This window comes from Streptopelia decaocto, assembly GCF_964273445.1.
Source record: "Streptopelia decaocto genome assembly, chromosome: 1".
Lineage (NCBI taxonomy): Eukaryota > Metazoa > Chordata > Aves > Columbiformes > Columbidae > Streptopelia > Streptopelia decaocto.
This window is the reverse complement of record NC_138663.1, coordinates 193513432-193530358: the sequence shown is the minus strand read 5'-3', so window position 1 is coordinate 193530358 and position 16927 is coordinate 193513432. Positions and strand designations below refer to the sequence as shown.

The 16927-nt window shown below is 39.6% G+C and overlaps 1 protein-coding gene across 1 annotated transcript in view; it reads left to right on the top strand.

The window, feature by feature from the left end:
* Positions 1-16927, top strand: part of RNF17 (ring finger protein 17) — a gene marked incomplete at its 5' end in the record, with an annotated part of 52663 nt that overhangs the window by 15205 nt on the left and 20531 nt on the right. Inside the window, 9 exons of the mRNA XM_082043359.1 lie at positions 1291-1452; positions 2348-2537; positions 2974-3139; positions 4430-4620; positions 6342-6480; positions 8133-8286; positions 8964-9079; positions 11406-11526; positions 12254-12374. Coding sequence (XP_081899485.1) covers positions 1291-1452; positions 2348-2537; positions 2974-3139; positions 4430-4620; positions 6342-6480; positions 8133-8286; positions 8964-9079; positions 11406-11526; positions 12254-12374 — 1360 coding nt within the window. The remainder of the gene's footprint in view (positions 1-1290; positions 1453-2347; positions 2538-2973; positions 3140-4429; positions 4621-6341; positions 6481-8132; positions 8287-8963; positions 9080-11405; positions 11527-12253; positions 12375-16927) is intronic.

Below are 16927 nucleotides of genomic sequence, written 5' to 3'. Positions count from 1 at the left end.
TGGGAAGCATAATTTGAAATTTGATATAATGAGTTTTTCATTCTTTCCTGCTAGTAGGGTTAGTTATCAGACAAATAATATTTTTTTCAAATCCTTCTCAGGCAGCTGTGGTTTGTTGGGATTTTTGGTTTGCATTTAGTTTAAGGAACGTTTTCAAATAGCTTAAAGACATCTCCTCTGAATCCATGTGGCCCTAGTGATCCAGAACTGGCCCAGCTCCTGTTATTGTTTTTTTGGCTGGAGGTATCGGCTTCTGCTGATCCAGTGAAGTGCTGTTAATACCTGCTTTTCCTGCTCTACTTCAGAGGAGCTAGCAGACTTACCTCATCGTCGGAAGTGGTGACCAGGGTGATCCAGAAGAGTTAGTGTACCTATAGCTGAACTCTTTCAAGTCATTCAGACTTTTTTACTCTGATAGCATCTTGTCTACTGGAAATATCCAAGAGTGCTCTTGCATCTGCTCTGGACACTGCATTTCCTAAACTTCCAAGTACAGTTCTGTGTGCATGCTCAGTATGTTTCAAATGCCAGAAGCTTGGTACCACTTTTTGCCCATGATCAATTGTAGTTCAGAGATGTGTACAGACAGGGCAGGGCTCTAGAATGCTGCAGATCTTGTCTGTTTCCTGTGCCCTGATCAGCCATCCCAGTGACAATTGCATCTAGATGATGCTGTCCACTCTTTGCAGGAAGTTTTGTGGTGTAAAATACTCATGTAGGAATTGAGTTACTGGGCTTCTAAAACCTGGCCCATCCAGTGCCTTTGGTGAGTAGCTTCAGAAAGTGAACGGAGTCAAGGGAGGTACCTGCAGTGCAAAGGATTTGGATGCTTAGAAGGCCTGTCTTATATAGGGGTCATCTCTTGACTGGCTTTAGGCTTTTTCTTTATTTTCATGCATTACCACTGAATAACTATACAAAAGTACTTGGCATACCTGTTCTTAGAGGTAGGAGTCTTAATCTGTCTCATTTGCTCTATAGAAATTCCCTATTTCTCTGTTAAATAGAGGGAATACAAACTCTGAGTTACCTACTTAAATTTAGGTGACCACTTTTTAAGCAGACAGCCTTTTCTTTTGCAGGGTAGCTTGAGGAAGGTAGTTCAAAAGAGTGGTTTTAATCAGACAGCAAACAAGATAACTAGTTTGAAACAAACATGAGCAGACTTGTCTGATTAAAAACCATTCGAGATAATGTTATGATTAATGCAGCATAAACTAATCACATGTCTAGTAATATCTGTTGGAGTCACTTGGAGAGTGTTTGATACCTGTTTTCTGTCTTACTCAGGTTCAGCAGAACTAGTGTTTGTAAGCCATGTTATAAATCCATGCCACTTCTATATTCGGAGATACTCGCAGATGAAAGAAGCAGGGGTTTTGGAGAAGAAACTGAAAAAACTTTGTTGTAGTAAGAGTTCGTCTCTCTTATCTTCAGATGTTTTGGAACTAGGTAAATTATTAATTTCTGAAGGTCATATTAGCTTAAAATGCTATCTTGCAGTATGTCTTCCTTAGTATAATTTTTTTTTTTTCCCCTCCTTCTCCCCCCCCTTTACATAGTAAACAGTCCTTATATGTTCTGAAATCTACAGTTAATGCTTTTTGGCAAACATATGTGGACTTTTATTAAGTCACATAAATGAAAACTCCAGAAATAAAAAAACTCTGCAGTTCTTCTCAGCCTCAACAAATTGAGTGCTTAGACTAACCAGCAGTTGAAACACCTGGCTGTAAATGTAATGTTTTCAAGCATTAGGCAGTGATTGTTAACTGATAGTTCTTTTTCAGTATAGTGATTTTAATGACTAGCCTAATTCTTTCATTACTTCAGTAAATCAGCTTTCTCTCATGCAAGCAACATTACCTGTGAGTGGATATGTGTGTGTTGTTTTTTTTGTTGTTGTTGTTTTAAATTAACTTTCTGGATAGAAACCATTCTGGAAGTAAAAAGGAAAGACAATAATGCATTGCTAAATCACTAAAATTATTTTCTAGCCCGCCTATTGACAGTGTTACTCACTTGTAGAAGGTGTTTATAAAACTCGTAAAAAGTCTGTAACAACCCTCAATGTCAATGTTTTTTTTGGTACTTCACTAAGATGTATAGAAAGTTTGCCAGAAATTACTTCTTAATGCAAGCCAAACACTTCCTAGCCTTACAGATGCTGTGAAAGTGAATGTGAGGAGAAGAGTTCTGGTAACTGTCAACACAAGGTTTTTATGTCTTTTACTATCTGTGGAAGATAGACGACAGTAGAACATCATGCAGAACTGTCATAATACTTCCAGTATGAAATCCTTACAAATATTGAATTTAATCTTTCTTTTTATTTGCTTCTGTGTAGGGGCTAGAGCTTTTATTAAGAGTGAGGAAACTGGAATGTGGTGCCGTGGAACTATCACTAAACTAATTCCGCTGAAAAGTAAAAATAAGAGGAAGCCTTGTGGTCCTGTAAGATACAAAGTTTGTGATATTGCACTGCTGGAAGTATTCCTGATTGATTTTGGGAGCTCTGTAGTTCTGACTTCCTCGAGGTATGTTTACAAAGAGAGGTTTTTGTCTGCAGTTGTTGTCCTTGACTGTTGTTACGCTCATCACTACTAAGAAACAAGTCCTCCATCAGCTTCACGCAAGCAGATAACCAGGTATCTAAATGACACTCATGTTCTGTATATATGTATTTCCCACAGGAAGAGTGGCAGCCTATGTAAGTACACAAGTGTATAAGCCTTCACACATTGAAATGTTTAAGTTAGGCTTGCATTGCAAAAGAAAACACATTTCCTCTGTGTTCAACAAAAATGCATTTCATTGAGACTTTCTAGTTTTGTTTCAATGACATGGCATTGTGCCAATTATTGCAGTCGTCGCCTTTAGCTTAAGTCTGGGGTTCAGTTTGGTGTGTTTTTGGCATTGGGGGTTTTTGCTTTTCTTTTAAGCTAGTACTGGCTTTATTCCCATTGACAATAGATACATTCCTGCTGAAAGGCCTGAACCTGCTACTCTGCAAACTATTGAAACAGATGACTTCTCTTTGTATGTACGGAAGCCCAGTCAGCATATTGAGGCAGAACTTGCAGCTCTTCCTCCATTAGCAGTACGGTGTTCATTGAAGGATGTTGTTCCCAAAAATGCGGTAAGTAAAAGTTGTTTGTACTATTTCAGGAGATTATTTTTTTTCTTCCCATGATTTATGTTAACTAAAATACATGATTTACAGTAATATTATTCCAGTATAAACAGAATGAAACTCGAGAGTACAGGGTATGTTTTATTCTTTAAAAAAATTGAATCATCTCTTGGAAAAAGGTGGGTTGCATTGCTTTCTTTGAAAAGGAAACAAAAGCGTATAGCAGTCTGTCTTAAAAAGCCTCTGGGTTTACAAATACATATTTGAGGTTCAAATCTCACTACTCTCACTCTAGACATGTTCTTTGTCAAATTTAAAAACAAATTGCAGAACTGATATTCTTATTTCATGACTGTTTAATTTTATGCAAGTAATAACTTCAAAAAATCATCCAAACGGAACAAACAGAATCTTTTCAGGGATTGTCCTTTATTATAATACTTAAATTTTTTTTGCCACATATTGAAAAGTGTTGTTTGTTGTCTTTCAGTATAACAGTAAATTAAGTACCATTATTTTATTCCCTTATAAAAAGGACATGTATTGCAGCATTCTTTTATTTGATAGTTATTTATTAGGCTTGCTTTATTTTTGCAGCATTCACATAAGAATAAACTACGTCCAATGCCGCTGTGCATTTCCGACAGTATAACTACTGTTTAGTTTGTTGTTTTTTTTTTTTTTTACCAGTCTGATGTTGTCTGAAAGAGCTTTAAATAGGAAAGATCTGGAACGATTTTCACAGGTGTGGCTAAAATGCCTTCCTTGTATCTGCTTTAGTTTTTATCACACCTAAAAAGCACAGATTTGCAGTATCAAATGAGAACTGCATTAACTTGATCCAAGAGAAATAAATTCAGACTGGCTTTTTCAAGGTAGATAAATTGTCAAGAAGGATGTAGTGTAAATGGACCAAGATATCAATAAACTTTCAAATGAATTGGGAGAGCAGAAATGTAAGTCAGGACATGAAACTGTATGACAATTCTGGTTTACCTAACAAAAGAATGAGAGGATGAAATATTGAATCTTTAAAAGAAATGTGGTGGAAAGTGCAGCACTTTGATCTGGCTCGGTTTTGTACAGATAAAAACACAAATCCATCACAGAAAAATACTGTTTAGTGCTGTCATGTCTGTGGACTACACGGCCTAACAGTGTATTCAGTGTTTCATCTGTTAAAATGTAACTACACTCCTTTCCTTGCTTCTGCTTTTATTTTATTTTAATTACTAATTGTATTTTTTGTTTTAACATTCTCTGACATGTTTAACTTTTTCTTTCTTCCTAACACAGAGTGAAGGTTGGGGAGAGGAAGCAAAGACAAAATTTTTAGGAATGGTAAATAATAAAGTTGTTTTAATGACAATATTTAGAGAAGAGGATGATGTTCTCATTGTGGATTTGAAAAAGCCTCCATTTAACAAAACAAATAATAACATGCCAGTGTCTCTCAAGGATGCATTAGTTTTTTTAGACTTGGCAAGGTATGTATTTTCCTTTAGTTTGTGCTCTTATGCTGTAAATAACAGCATAAGACTTCCAAAGTGAAGTTTACCAAATAGGTTGTTTTTGCAGTGTTTGGTATATAAATGTGTGATCTTCAGCAATATATGTTGATTCCTTTTTTTCACCTTCACTAATTAACACTGTGCCATACTCATTTGCATTAGTCAGGGCTTTATTTGGATAATGAACTTTATTGTCGAAAATGACAGAATTTAAATTTCTGTACAAGTGAATAACAAGGGGTTGAAAGGAGAAGCCCTTAGTGTCTGTAACGGACAGAAAAACATACAGAAATCAGCCTTGTGGCAGTTTGATGTGACGGGGATGTGACAGCCACGTGATGTGATGCATTTAGCAGAATGAATTGGAGAAACGACGGTAGGTCATAAGGAGGGGGAGTTTGATGGCATTATAACAGCGGAGAGCTGCTTTGGTGGGACTGGTGGAAGAAGCAGGAAACAAAGCCATGAATGTTTTGTTGTTTGGGTACAAGGGTATCACAGAATGTCAGGGATTGGAAAGGACCTCGGAAGATCATCTAGTCCAATCCCCCTGCCGGAGCAGGAACACCTAGATGAGGTTACACAGGAAGGCGTCCAGGCAGGCGACATGCAGTCCAGGGGGTATGGCATGCAGATCTCTAGGAAATTATGGTTCGTTTTCTTGCACACAGAGAAAGGACTTTTTTATCATAGAGTCATAGAAACAGAGTAGTTTGGGTTGGAAAGGACCTTCAAAGGTCTGGTCCCAGTACAGACCCCTGAGGGACACCACTTGTTACTGGTGTCCGTCCAGACATTGTGCTATTGTTCACTACTCTCTGGATGTGACCATCCAGACAGTTCCTCATCCACTGAAGAGTCCACCCATCAAATGTGTATCTCTTCAATTTAGAGAGAAGGATTTTGTGGGGGACCATGTCAAAAGCTTTACGTGAGTCCAAACAGCTCTTTCTTTGTCCACTGATGTAGTTAGTCCATTGTAGAATGCCACTAGGTCGGTCAGGCAGGACTTGCACTTGGTGAAGCTGTGCTGCCTGTCTCAAGTCACCTCCCAGTCCTCCATATGCCTTAGCAGAGCTTCTAGGAGGATCTGTTCCATGATCTTCCCAGGCACAGAGGTGAGGCTGACAGGTCGGTAGTTCCTGGGGTCCTTGTTTCTACACTTATTAAAAATGAGTGCAATGTTTCCCTTTTCCCGGTCACTAGGGACTTCACCTGACTGGCATGAATTCTCAAATGCCATGGAGTTATATTTGAGGATAACTAGTTGTGGTGGTGCGAACAGTGATAGATACTGCATATGTGTTCTTCAGGTCGTTGCTTTTTCTCATAAGCGAGGAAAAGAAAATCTGAAAGAGAATGCTTTTGTCAATGTAGTGGATTCTAGACTTGTACTTTATTTTAAAAACAATTTAAGTGTATGCCACTGCATCCCAAATACCAAAGTCTTTTTAGGAGCCAGCTGCCATATATCATTCTTCATATGTTAACATTTGTGACAGAAGCAGCATTAGGGAGAATTGGCTGCACCAACTGCAAGAAAGTAAGTTCAAGCTATTCATACAACTATGAATCAAGTTATTTTTATAAGACCATTTTGCATTTTTTTATGGGAATCTTGACATTTTAATATAAAAAGGTTCCTTCTCACTTAATTGTAACAGAATTAATTCAAAATTTCGTTTTGTTTACCTTAGGTTTAGATCACAGCTTCCCAGTGAGTCAGAAAATAATACCGTCCTGCAGTATAGTCCACCTAAGATTCCACAAGAAAAAGAAGTCATTTCTGTTGTAGTTTGTCACATTAATAGCCCAAGTGATTTCTATCTCCAGCTGGTAAGTGTAGAAATAACTTCTATTTAAATAAAACTCTGAACAAACATTTTAATTTTGAGCTACTTTTAGTCCAAATTAAATAAGCTAAATTTCAGTTAACTTCTGTCACTTATTACCAGTTTTAGCATTCCTAGAATTAATGGATTAGATCAATTCCTACAATCCCAGATTAATCCTAGATAAATAACTTTCTGGAATTTTAACAATTCCTGTAAACATTTTTATCATAGAATCATGTAACAGTTTGGGTTGGAAGGGACCTTCAAAGCTCATCTAGTCCAACTGCCCTGCAATGAGCAGGGACATCTTCAACTAGATCAGGTTGCTCAGAGCCTCATCCAGCCTAGCCTGGAATGTCTCCAGGGATGGGGCATCTACCACATCTCTGGGCAACCTGGGACAGTTGTTTTACTACCCTCATTGTATAAACTTTTTTCCTCGTGTCTGGCCTGAATCTCCCCTACTTAAGTTTAAAACCATTGCCCCTTGTCCTGTTGCAACACGCCCTGCTAAAAAGTCCATCCCCATCTTTCTTATAGGTCCCTTTTAAGTACTGAAATGCCACAGTAAGGTCTCCCTGGAGCCTTCTCCAGGCTGAACAACCCAACTCTCTCAGCCTGTCCTCACAGCAGAGCTGTTCCATCCCTCTGATCATTTCTGTGGCTCTTCTGGCCCTTCCAACAGGTCCATGTCTTTCCTGTACTGAGGCTCCAGAGCTGGACACAGGACTCAAGGTGGGGTCTCACCAGAGCAGAGGGGCAGAATCGCCTCCCTTCACCTGCTGGCCATGCTGCTTTTGATGCAGCCCAAGATATGATTGGCCTTCTGGGCTGCAAGGGCACATTGCTGGCTCATGTTCAATCTTTCATCCACCACTACCTCTGAGTCCTTCTCCACAGGGCTGCTCTCAATCCCTTCTATCCCCCAGCCTGTATTGACATGTGGGTTGCCCTGACCCGTGTGCAGGACCTCGCACTTAGCCTTGTTGAAGGTCATGAGGTTCACATGGGCCCACTTCTTGACCTTGTTCAGGTCACTCTAGATGGCATCCTGTCCCTCAGGTGTGTCAGCTGCACCACTCAGCTTGGTGTCATCTATGAATTTGCAGAGGGTGCACTCAGTCCCACTGTCTGTGTCATTTATGAAAATCTGAAACAGCGCTGGTCTCAATATAGACCCTGTGGGACACCACTTATTACCAGTGTCCATCCAGACATTGTGCCATTGACCACTACTTTCTGGGTGTGACCAGCCAGCCAGTTCCTCATCCACTGAACAGCCCACCCATCAAATCCGTATCTCTCCGATTTAGAGAGAAGGATATTGTCAGGGACTGTGTCAAAGGTCTTACAGAAGTCCAGACAGACAACATCTGTAGCCCTTCCTTTGTCTTCTGATACTTTTTTTTTTGTTTTGTGATGTGGTTAATTGCTATGTGAATTTGTAGTGTTCTACTCTTTTGGGTGGTCATTGAACAGGGCAATATTCAACAATTGTTAGGCTCTTTAATTCACTTTACATGTTCACAACCATTGTTTAATTTGGAAGGGGAACACTAGGGAGTACAGTACTGGAAAAAATGTTCCTTGAAAGAGCAAAATTACCATTAGAAAAAACTGGTGTGTATGTATGTTTTGTTTTTCTTGTTTTAGAGAGAGAACCTGGATTCTTTGGATCTTCCAAAGAAAATTCAGGAGGAATATAAACATGAGGATGAGAAAAACCTGAAAATTGTCTGCCCTGTTGAAGGTCAGGCCTGTATTGCAAAACAGAGTGATGGGGATTGGTACAGAGCACAGATTATAGGTGAAGTATCGATTCTTTTACCCTAATGCTAGGTTGCAAAATCAGATGTGGCACTAGATCAGAGTCACACACTGAAAATGAATACTAACAAACAGACATGGTTTTTACTAGGCATTCTTACACTAACAGGTTCATAAAGTCAGTTGTACTAATACATATCATATTTTGATATTAATGGAGTAGTTTATACATGTATTTTTTTATAGAAGTGGTATACTTCGTTTTCTATATTTTACTGAAATTTCATTATATATTTATTTAATGTTTCACTTACTTTACTGTTACAGTTTGAAATATAGGTTTGTCTGTTATAGCCAGCCTCTGAGTGTAACTAGTGTGGGTTAATAATTCCGCATAGAAATTGTGAAGGGGATGGCGGTGTCCTTGTGCTGACCTTTGTGTTGCCTGTGGGGGCAGTGTAGGATGCCTGTGTGCTGACATGTCTACTTGGCATCTATTTAATGTGCCAGCATCTCAGAAAGTTATTAGGTGGAAGGGGACCAACATGCTAACTGTCATTTCAGGAACCTGAAAGAGCTGTTTTTTAACATTTGAAAATGTGGTATTTTAAAGATTATATGGTATAATGTGTATTTTGCTCTCAAATTCTGGTGCTTTAACCTGTATCAGATATTCATTTTTTTTTGTTTTAATAACTTGGGTTGTTTTTCTTGAAGGGCTGCCAAGTCGTGAAGAAGTTATGGTAAAATATGTTGACTTTGGCAACATTGGTAACATAACTCTTAAAGACATACGCAGAGTAAAGAAGGAGTTTTTGAGCTTTCCAGAAAAGGTAAATTAGTGCTTGCCTGGATTAAATACTCAAAAATAATAGAATGTCAGTGGATGGAGGAGGAAAGTGAAGGTTGTTACCTTTCTGAAATAAATGTTAAGAAAGTTCCTTTTCATGTGGGTTTATGATATGACTTATTTAATATGTTTGGGTACATATTGAAAAGGTTTTTTTATATAATTCACTTTTAAATGAAATCTAATGTTACCTTGCAGTGAGGAGGTATATATAAATTTTGTATGTGTTTAATTCAAGTACCTTCTTTTAGTCTATAGTAAGCCAGATTAATTTTTTCATTCCTTCATTTTCAAATGATGACCCCAATATCGTATCTTTTTTAAAATTATATTTTTGTTTGGTTGATGGCATTTAAAGTTTGATGCTTTGCTAACTTTAGAGATAGTAGGAGTTTTCCTGCTTCTGATGAGAAAAACTGAGTCAGAAAGGAAATGGCAAAGTATTTTTGTCAAATAAAAAGCACACATAAGTAGAAAATAATTCTTTTTCTTCACCTGTTCGTTCAGTAATTCCAGTTGCCAACTACAATTATGCTAAACCTTAAATCTTTGCGTGTTGATGGGGTTTTTTTAACTAGTTGTAGACACTGGAAGAAATTATTATTTTAACTAACGTTGGCCAGCATATTTTACTGAAAAAAGTATTTGTTTATATTTTGAGCAGAGGTTTCTGGGGAAAGTTTCAGCCAGAATAATTGAGCTTTTTTTTGACAGCAAGGGAGAGGAAACATTTTGAAAATGACAAAATGTTCTTGCAGTTGCAGTGCCTTAATTCGTCAGATCAGAGCAGCTCATAAATAAGGGTCTTGGGATTTTTGATGTGTGTTATCCCATCATTGCAACTGATTGCTTGTTATTGACCAAATATAAATCCTCAGAAAAATCCGTTAGGAATTAGTCACCTCTTGAGCACATAGTACTGGGCCTCCTTGCTTGGAACATGAAGGAGAAGGGGCTGAAGAGCTATGGATACGGATGGATATATGACCACCAGAGAATTGCCTAAAAAAACTTGAACCTATCAGTTATTCTCAAATCCCATCATTCTTATACCATATATAGGTTATTGTGAAACATGCTGGCAAGGTGTTCACACTTGATGTTTGTGTAAGAAATAACAGCTTCTTGTTGCTATTGGTTTTAATGAAAGTAATAGAAAGATCAGCAGGCTTTAGTCTGCTTATGTGTTGCTGTGGGTTCAAATCTTTTTATTTGAAAAAAAAAAAAAAGAGTTAAAATTCTTTGAAACATAAATGAACGCAAGATTGCAAAATGAAGCATTCAGAAGGGAGGTTGGTTGTGCATGTAAGTATTAGCAAGTCTGCACACGTGATCACATACTGCAGTGCCTCAAATGCAAGTTGGTTGTTTAAGAGATTTGAATTAGGCTGTTAGAAGTTGGGCTTTTTTTCAGCCTGTTAATACAGTTTGCAGACATTTTAATGGACTTGGGTGGTGCAGAAATTGTGACCTGGAATGAGCGGTGCTTAATGTACTGTTGGTTTTGTCATCCACAGCCCCGTCTTTTAATGTTTTTTTTAACCTGTCAGTCAGTCTGATTTTTCTTATTCCTGACTGCCTGTATCCTAAGAATATCTGCACAAAACATTGGTATTTCTGTTGTCTTTATTTCCTTTCCCTCAGTTTCCCCCAGCCATGTGTTATTCTTCTTTCTTTTGACCCAGTGAACAAGAAGGAGGAAACGATAACATTTGCAGTTAATTTAAAATTGAATCATAGTGTAGCCACTAAAGTTTGCAATAAAGATGCCAAACAAAAATTCTTTTAATCAGAGTACTTAATCTCATCTGATTTTCTGGGTCTCTCTTTTTTTATGTCTCCTAATTAATAACTTTCAAAATTCTGGCAGGAATTTTCTGACATAGGTACTGTTGTTGTCTCATATCTCTGTGTTTAGTCCTTCAGACTTTTATATTGGTATAGTCGTGTTAATCTTAGGTGCTTCAGGTTTGGGTTATTACATCATGATAAGCAAAATATGATGGAAGCTTTATCACCTCTCTGCAGTAATCTCTCCTCATCTCTGCAGCCAGGTCTATGCCTAATCATAAAGGGAGGCCAGGAAAAGTAAGCTCTGTTTCTAGCAAGAATGTATCTGAATTTGGAGTTCATGCTCAGCTGCTGATGGGGTGAGGGATCATCTTAAATCAAATAATGGTAATGTGGAACCAGAACCAAGGTCATGCTGTCTTGCGGCCCGCTTGAGTGCAAAACAAAAGCTATGATTTGGCTGTAATGGGATGGTCTTGGTATGTGGTGGTAGACACATAATTTGAATTATTCTTTAGGCATTCAGGTGCAGGCTGGCTTTCATTGAGCCTTATAAAGGGGAAAGTGAGTGGAACAGAAAAGCCAAGGAAAGATTTGAAGAAATTACTAAAGATAAACTTATGCTGTGTTTTGTTGTTGGTAAGTTATCAAAATGTATCAATTTACATTTAAATAATATTAAATTAACTCAAATGTAGAAATATGCATTTTCATATTTTAAATAGTATAATATTTGTTTGAAGTACTTAGGTTCATTGTCACATCAGGCTACCTGTCACAAGTATATCTAAACATGAACTAATTTGAGGAGACATAACAAATGCAGCTTCTGGAAAACACTGTTCATATCTTCTGTTACAGACCACACCAGCATTATGTGATATAAATATCCTGATCTATTAACAAATGCTTGCTTCCAAAATACTGGCTATCCTTGACTCTTCTTGAGTTTTTTGCTGGTTGGGACTATGATCGCTGCTGCTCTAAAGCATAGGGAAAAAAAAAGTTCAGATAACACACGTATGTCTTAGTAGGGTTTTTCTCAATACCATTTATTCTTAAAAATGCAGCTAGTTATTTTTCAACAACTATGGAATAGTCATTTGGAAGCTATCTAATAAATGAAATTACATATAGCAGTTGTTATTTTGTACAAAATATTTTGTAATTGCTGGTGTATTTAAGTTAATTTTATAGGTATGTGCAAAGCTAAGCCTCTCCATACTGTTGATGCTCAGAATCAATTATTTTATAAATTTAATTTTACAAAATTCTGTATATTAGTACCATTTGCTATGTCTTCAAAACCATAATCTTCTTACTGTCATTGATCAGCACTAATTATGTTTATATTATTTATTCTCAGAAATTTTAGATAATAACATCTTATCTGTTGAACTCTTTGACTCCTCTGCTGTTCATGCAAGAAGCTTTAGTATTAACTTGCAGCTGGTTAAAGAAGACCTGGCATCATCCTACATACCTGGGTAAATACACTCTGCATAACTTGGAAGTATTTAGAAATACTGAATTTGTGTAACAAAATTACTTACTTCAGTATGTCACCTCTAGTGGCTGGAATTTACCACATTTGTGAAAAATTCATTGCAAATCACATTCGTCAGTTGGCATAAGTTAGAGTGTAACTCCGCAGTTTGGCATAGTTGAATTCTCAAACTAAATCTTGATTAACATAATTTATTGCAATTGATTCAAAAGTTGGAAATTAAATGTTTCTGTCATACTTGTAATGTGCTTAACTGCCAGGTCTTCCCAAATATGTTATCGTTAAGGTTCCCATTCGCTTGTAGTAAGAAAAGAAATATCACTTTTGTGTGTTTAACCTGCACCTGAAGTAAGGTGTCTCTATGGAAGGTCTTTATTAGAAGACAAATACTCAGATAACCAGGTATGATAGCAACAGCCAGAAGGGCTGGGAAGCCTGCTGGGGAAGATGAGGCTTGGAAGGAGATAGCACTGCTGCGTATAATTTGTTGGCTTTTTAGAAAAATATTCAATGGGTTGTATTCATGAAAATCAATAATTGCTCCATTAGTAGTTTTTGAATACTGGAAAATAAAAAGATTGTTAAATAGAAAGTTTTGATTCCAAAAGGGAATTCTTGAATTTTTTTTTTTTTCAGGAGGAAGTAAATAAGTGGATTTTCATCTCCTAGCTCAGAAATACAACTAAACTCCAATTTTTAATAAGATTTTTGTAAAGTTAAGCGGCTTTATTTAAACCTGAACAGCTAAATTGTGGCTATCAGTGAAGTATTTTGTTGTGTTGCAGCTATACTTTGACATTTGCCTGCGGCCTGCAAACAAGTGGTTATGTTACTTTAATATATCTGGTAACTTTACTAATGTGGGGTTTTGATCGCTCACTCATTTCCCCTTTAATTGGACTGGGAAGAAAACAGAAGAAACAGGAGAAAGAAAACTCCTGGGTCAAAATAAAGATAGGGACATGGCTTACCCTTGGTACTTTTGAGAGCAAACTAGACTTAATTAATAACTAATTAGCATAAATATTACTGACTCAGGCATTGGGACACAAAACACATATATAGCACCTACCTGCCCCTTTCCTAGGCACAAATTCACTCCAAGCAGCTCTTCTCCCTCTCCTGCACTTAAGTGGTGCTTGGTCCCTTCAGTGAACAGTGCAGGGGTTGGGGTCAGGTCAGTGGGATTTCTCCCTGCTGCTCCTTCCTTTTTGCTCATTTCTTCCTCTGCTCCAGCGTGGGCCTTCCACGGGCCTCAGTCCTTTCAGGAGTATGCCTTTTCACTCACAAAATAGTTTCTACTTGTCTGACCTTGTGTTCCTTATGTTATTCATCTGCTGTTCCTACCACTCTCTCACTGGTGTTTTTTGCCCTTTGTTAAAGTAGAGGTGCCACCAGCTTCACAGAATCGTAGAGTAATTTGGGTCGGAAAGGACCTTCACAGGTCATCTAGTCCAGATAGACAACATCTATAGCCCTTCCTTTGTCCACTGATGTGGTTACTCCATTGTAGAAGGCCATAGGCAGGACTTGCCCTTGGTGAAGCTTTTCTGGCTGTCTCAAGTCACCTCCCTGCCCTCCATGTGCCTTAGCAGAGCTTCTAGGAGGATCTGTTCCATGATCTTCCCAGGCACAGAGGTGAGGCTGACAGGTTGATAGTTCTCAGGGTTGTTGTTTCCGCCCTTTCTAGAAATGGGTGTGGTGTTTCCCTTTTCCCAGTCACCAGAGTCCTCCAGAGCTCATTTGTGACACTTACTGAATTTCCCATTTGTGAAGGTGAATGTGTGCAAAAGGCAGGAAACTGGTGGATAATTGAAACTTACTTTAGGTCATTTAGGATCACATTTGGGTTCTGATTACTCTTCCATGTTTAATGCTATTGAGGGACACCCAGGCCAATTCTAAACCAGTATAAGACAATATAAGCAGAAGGGCGTAGCATTCCATTAATGCTGACTTACAAGCAAACACCATCAACCCTGGGAGATTTAAACAGTCCTAGGGAGCATGAGCAACCAGGAGCACTGCAACCAGGGCAAGCAAACGGGCACAGCACTTTGTGCAAGGCGGCACTGTGGGCTGCTCATAGGTCCCCAGCCCAGGATAGTGCTCCAGACCTTTCCCGTAATGGTGGCCACTTGGCTCAGAGTTCAAAACTGTGCTCCTGCAGGGAATGCCCGAATTGTTTCACGCTTCCAACCAAGATGGAGCCGCTAAGGAAGGAGACTTCAGTACAAGCAGTAGGTTGCAACAAGTGCCCAGGTCCTTCTCCTGGAGAAAAGCCAAGTGCCTGCACAAGGTGTGCACAGGTTGATGATCTGATGCGTCAGATGGCTGAGTTGCAGGAAACAGTTAAAAGGCCACGCAGTATTAAAGGAGCTGAAATGGAGATAGGTGGTTCCAGAACCGTGCTCCTGTAGTGGACACCACTGAGAATGTAGCAGACACCACTGAGAATGAGGTGTCTTGGGCCCTAGTGACCTCCAAAAGCAGGGCTCCCCCTCAGTCTCCACCCTCCAACATCTCAACCAAAAACAGATATGAAGCTTTACCAGCTATAGATGCCAACAAGCAAGGTCTGCAAGGAGAAACTGTACCAGCCACACGCAGTGGATACCATAAAAGAAACAAAAGATGCTCATAGTGGCTGGCTCCCTCGAGCGCCTGTCTGCCCTCCCGACAGGGAGTCACACGAGGTATGATGTTACTGAGAGGGCTCCACAACTTGCCAGGAGCACAGACTACTACCCACTGCTACTCTTTCATGTTGTCACAAATGACACTGCAAGCCAGAAGCTGGGCAGAATTGCCCTGTGGATGCAAGTGAAAAATATTGGTGCCCAAGTCATCCTTTCCCCCATTCTGCCAGGTGGAGGAAAGGGGGCAGCCAGAAATAGACATATAATGCACATCAGCTCCTGGCTTCAAGGCAGTTGCTGTCATGAGGGTTTTAGCTTTTATGACAATGGGACATTCTTTTATGACTATAACCTGATAGGGAGGGATGGAATCCATCTGTCTAGAAGAGGCAAGAGAACTTTTGGCAGTAGTTCAGCCAGCTTTGTGAGGTGGGCTTTACACTGATGAGCTTAGGGGGATGAAGTCCAAAGTGGTGATGCTCACACCATCGCATCCAGCTGGCAATGAGACAGGCCAACCAGAGCAGCAACAAGTATTCCTTAGCTGCTTCCCAAGATGAGAACCAGAAGACCAGCCACCTCAAGGGTATGTATGACTATGGTGGATCTTTCCGCACCACTCATGAGAAACCCACATGCTTGATTGCTTTTCTGAAGTGCCTGTACACCAATGCACATAGCGTGGGGAATAAATAGGAAGAATGAGAGATCTGTGTGTGTGTTCGCAGCACTATGATCTCATTGCAATTACTGAGATGTGGTGGGACAGCTCACAGGACTAAACTGTCTTAGAAGGCTATGTACTTTTTGGAAAGACAGTCCAGCAAGGCGAGGTGGAGGAGTTGCACTTTATTTGAGGGAGCAACTTGAATCTATCAAACACTGCCTAGAGAGGGATGAAGAACAAATTGAGAGCTTATGGGTAAAAATTAAGGGACAGGCTAACAAGGGGGACATTGTGGGTGTTTACTACAGCACACTTGATCAGAAGGAGGAAGTTGATGGGGATTTCTACAGACAGCTGGAAGGAGCCTCACAATCACATGCCGTGGTTCTCATGGGGGACTTCAATTGCCCTGACATCTGCTGGGAAGACAACAGAGCTAAGCACGCACAGCCCAGGAGGTTCCTACAGGTCATTGATGACAACTCCTTGACGCAGGTAATGGAGGACCCAATGAGGAGAGGTGTGCTGCTGGACGTTGTCCTAACAAACCAAGGACTGGTTGGAGATGTGAAGGTTGGGGGCAGCCTTGGCTGCAGTGACCATGGAATGCTGGAGTTCAGGATCCTGCGTGGAGGAAGCAGGACAATAGGATGACAGCCATGGACTTCAACAAGGTGAACTCTGGTGTCTTCAGGGTCCTACTTGGAAGAATCCCATGGGTCATGGCTTTAGAAGGTAGGAGGGTCCAAGAGAGCTGGTTAATATTCAAGCGTCACTTCCTCCAAACTCAAGACTGATGCATCCCTATGGACAAGAAATCAAGTAAAGGGAGTAAGAGGCCAGCATGGATGAGTAAGGAGCTCCTGTCAAAACTCAGGTGGAAGAAAAATGTTTATGTAATGTGGAAAAAGGGACAGACCATCTGAGAGGAATATAAGGTGGCTGTTCAAGTATGCAGGGATGCCATAAGGAAGGCCAAGCTCTACTTGGGAGCAAATCTGGCCATGGATGTCAAGGACAAGAAGGGCTTCTTCAAGTACATCAACAGCAAAAGGAAGGTCAGGGAAAATGTAGGTCTGCTGCTGGACCTAGTGGAGGGTGCCCTAGTGACAGACGATACAGAGGAGGCAGTTACTGAATGCCTTCTTCACTTCCATCTTCATTGCTAAAACTGGCCCTCGGGTATCCCAGACCCTAAGAAATAGAAGAGAAAGTCTGGAGAAAGGA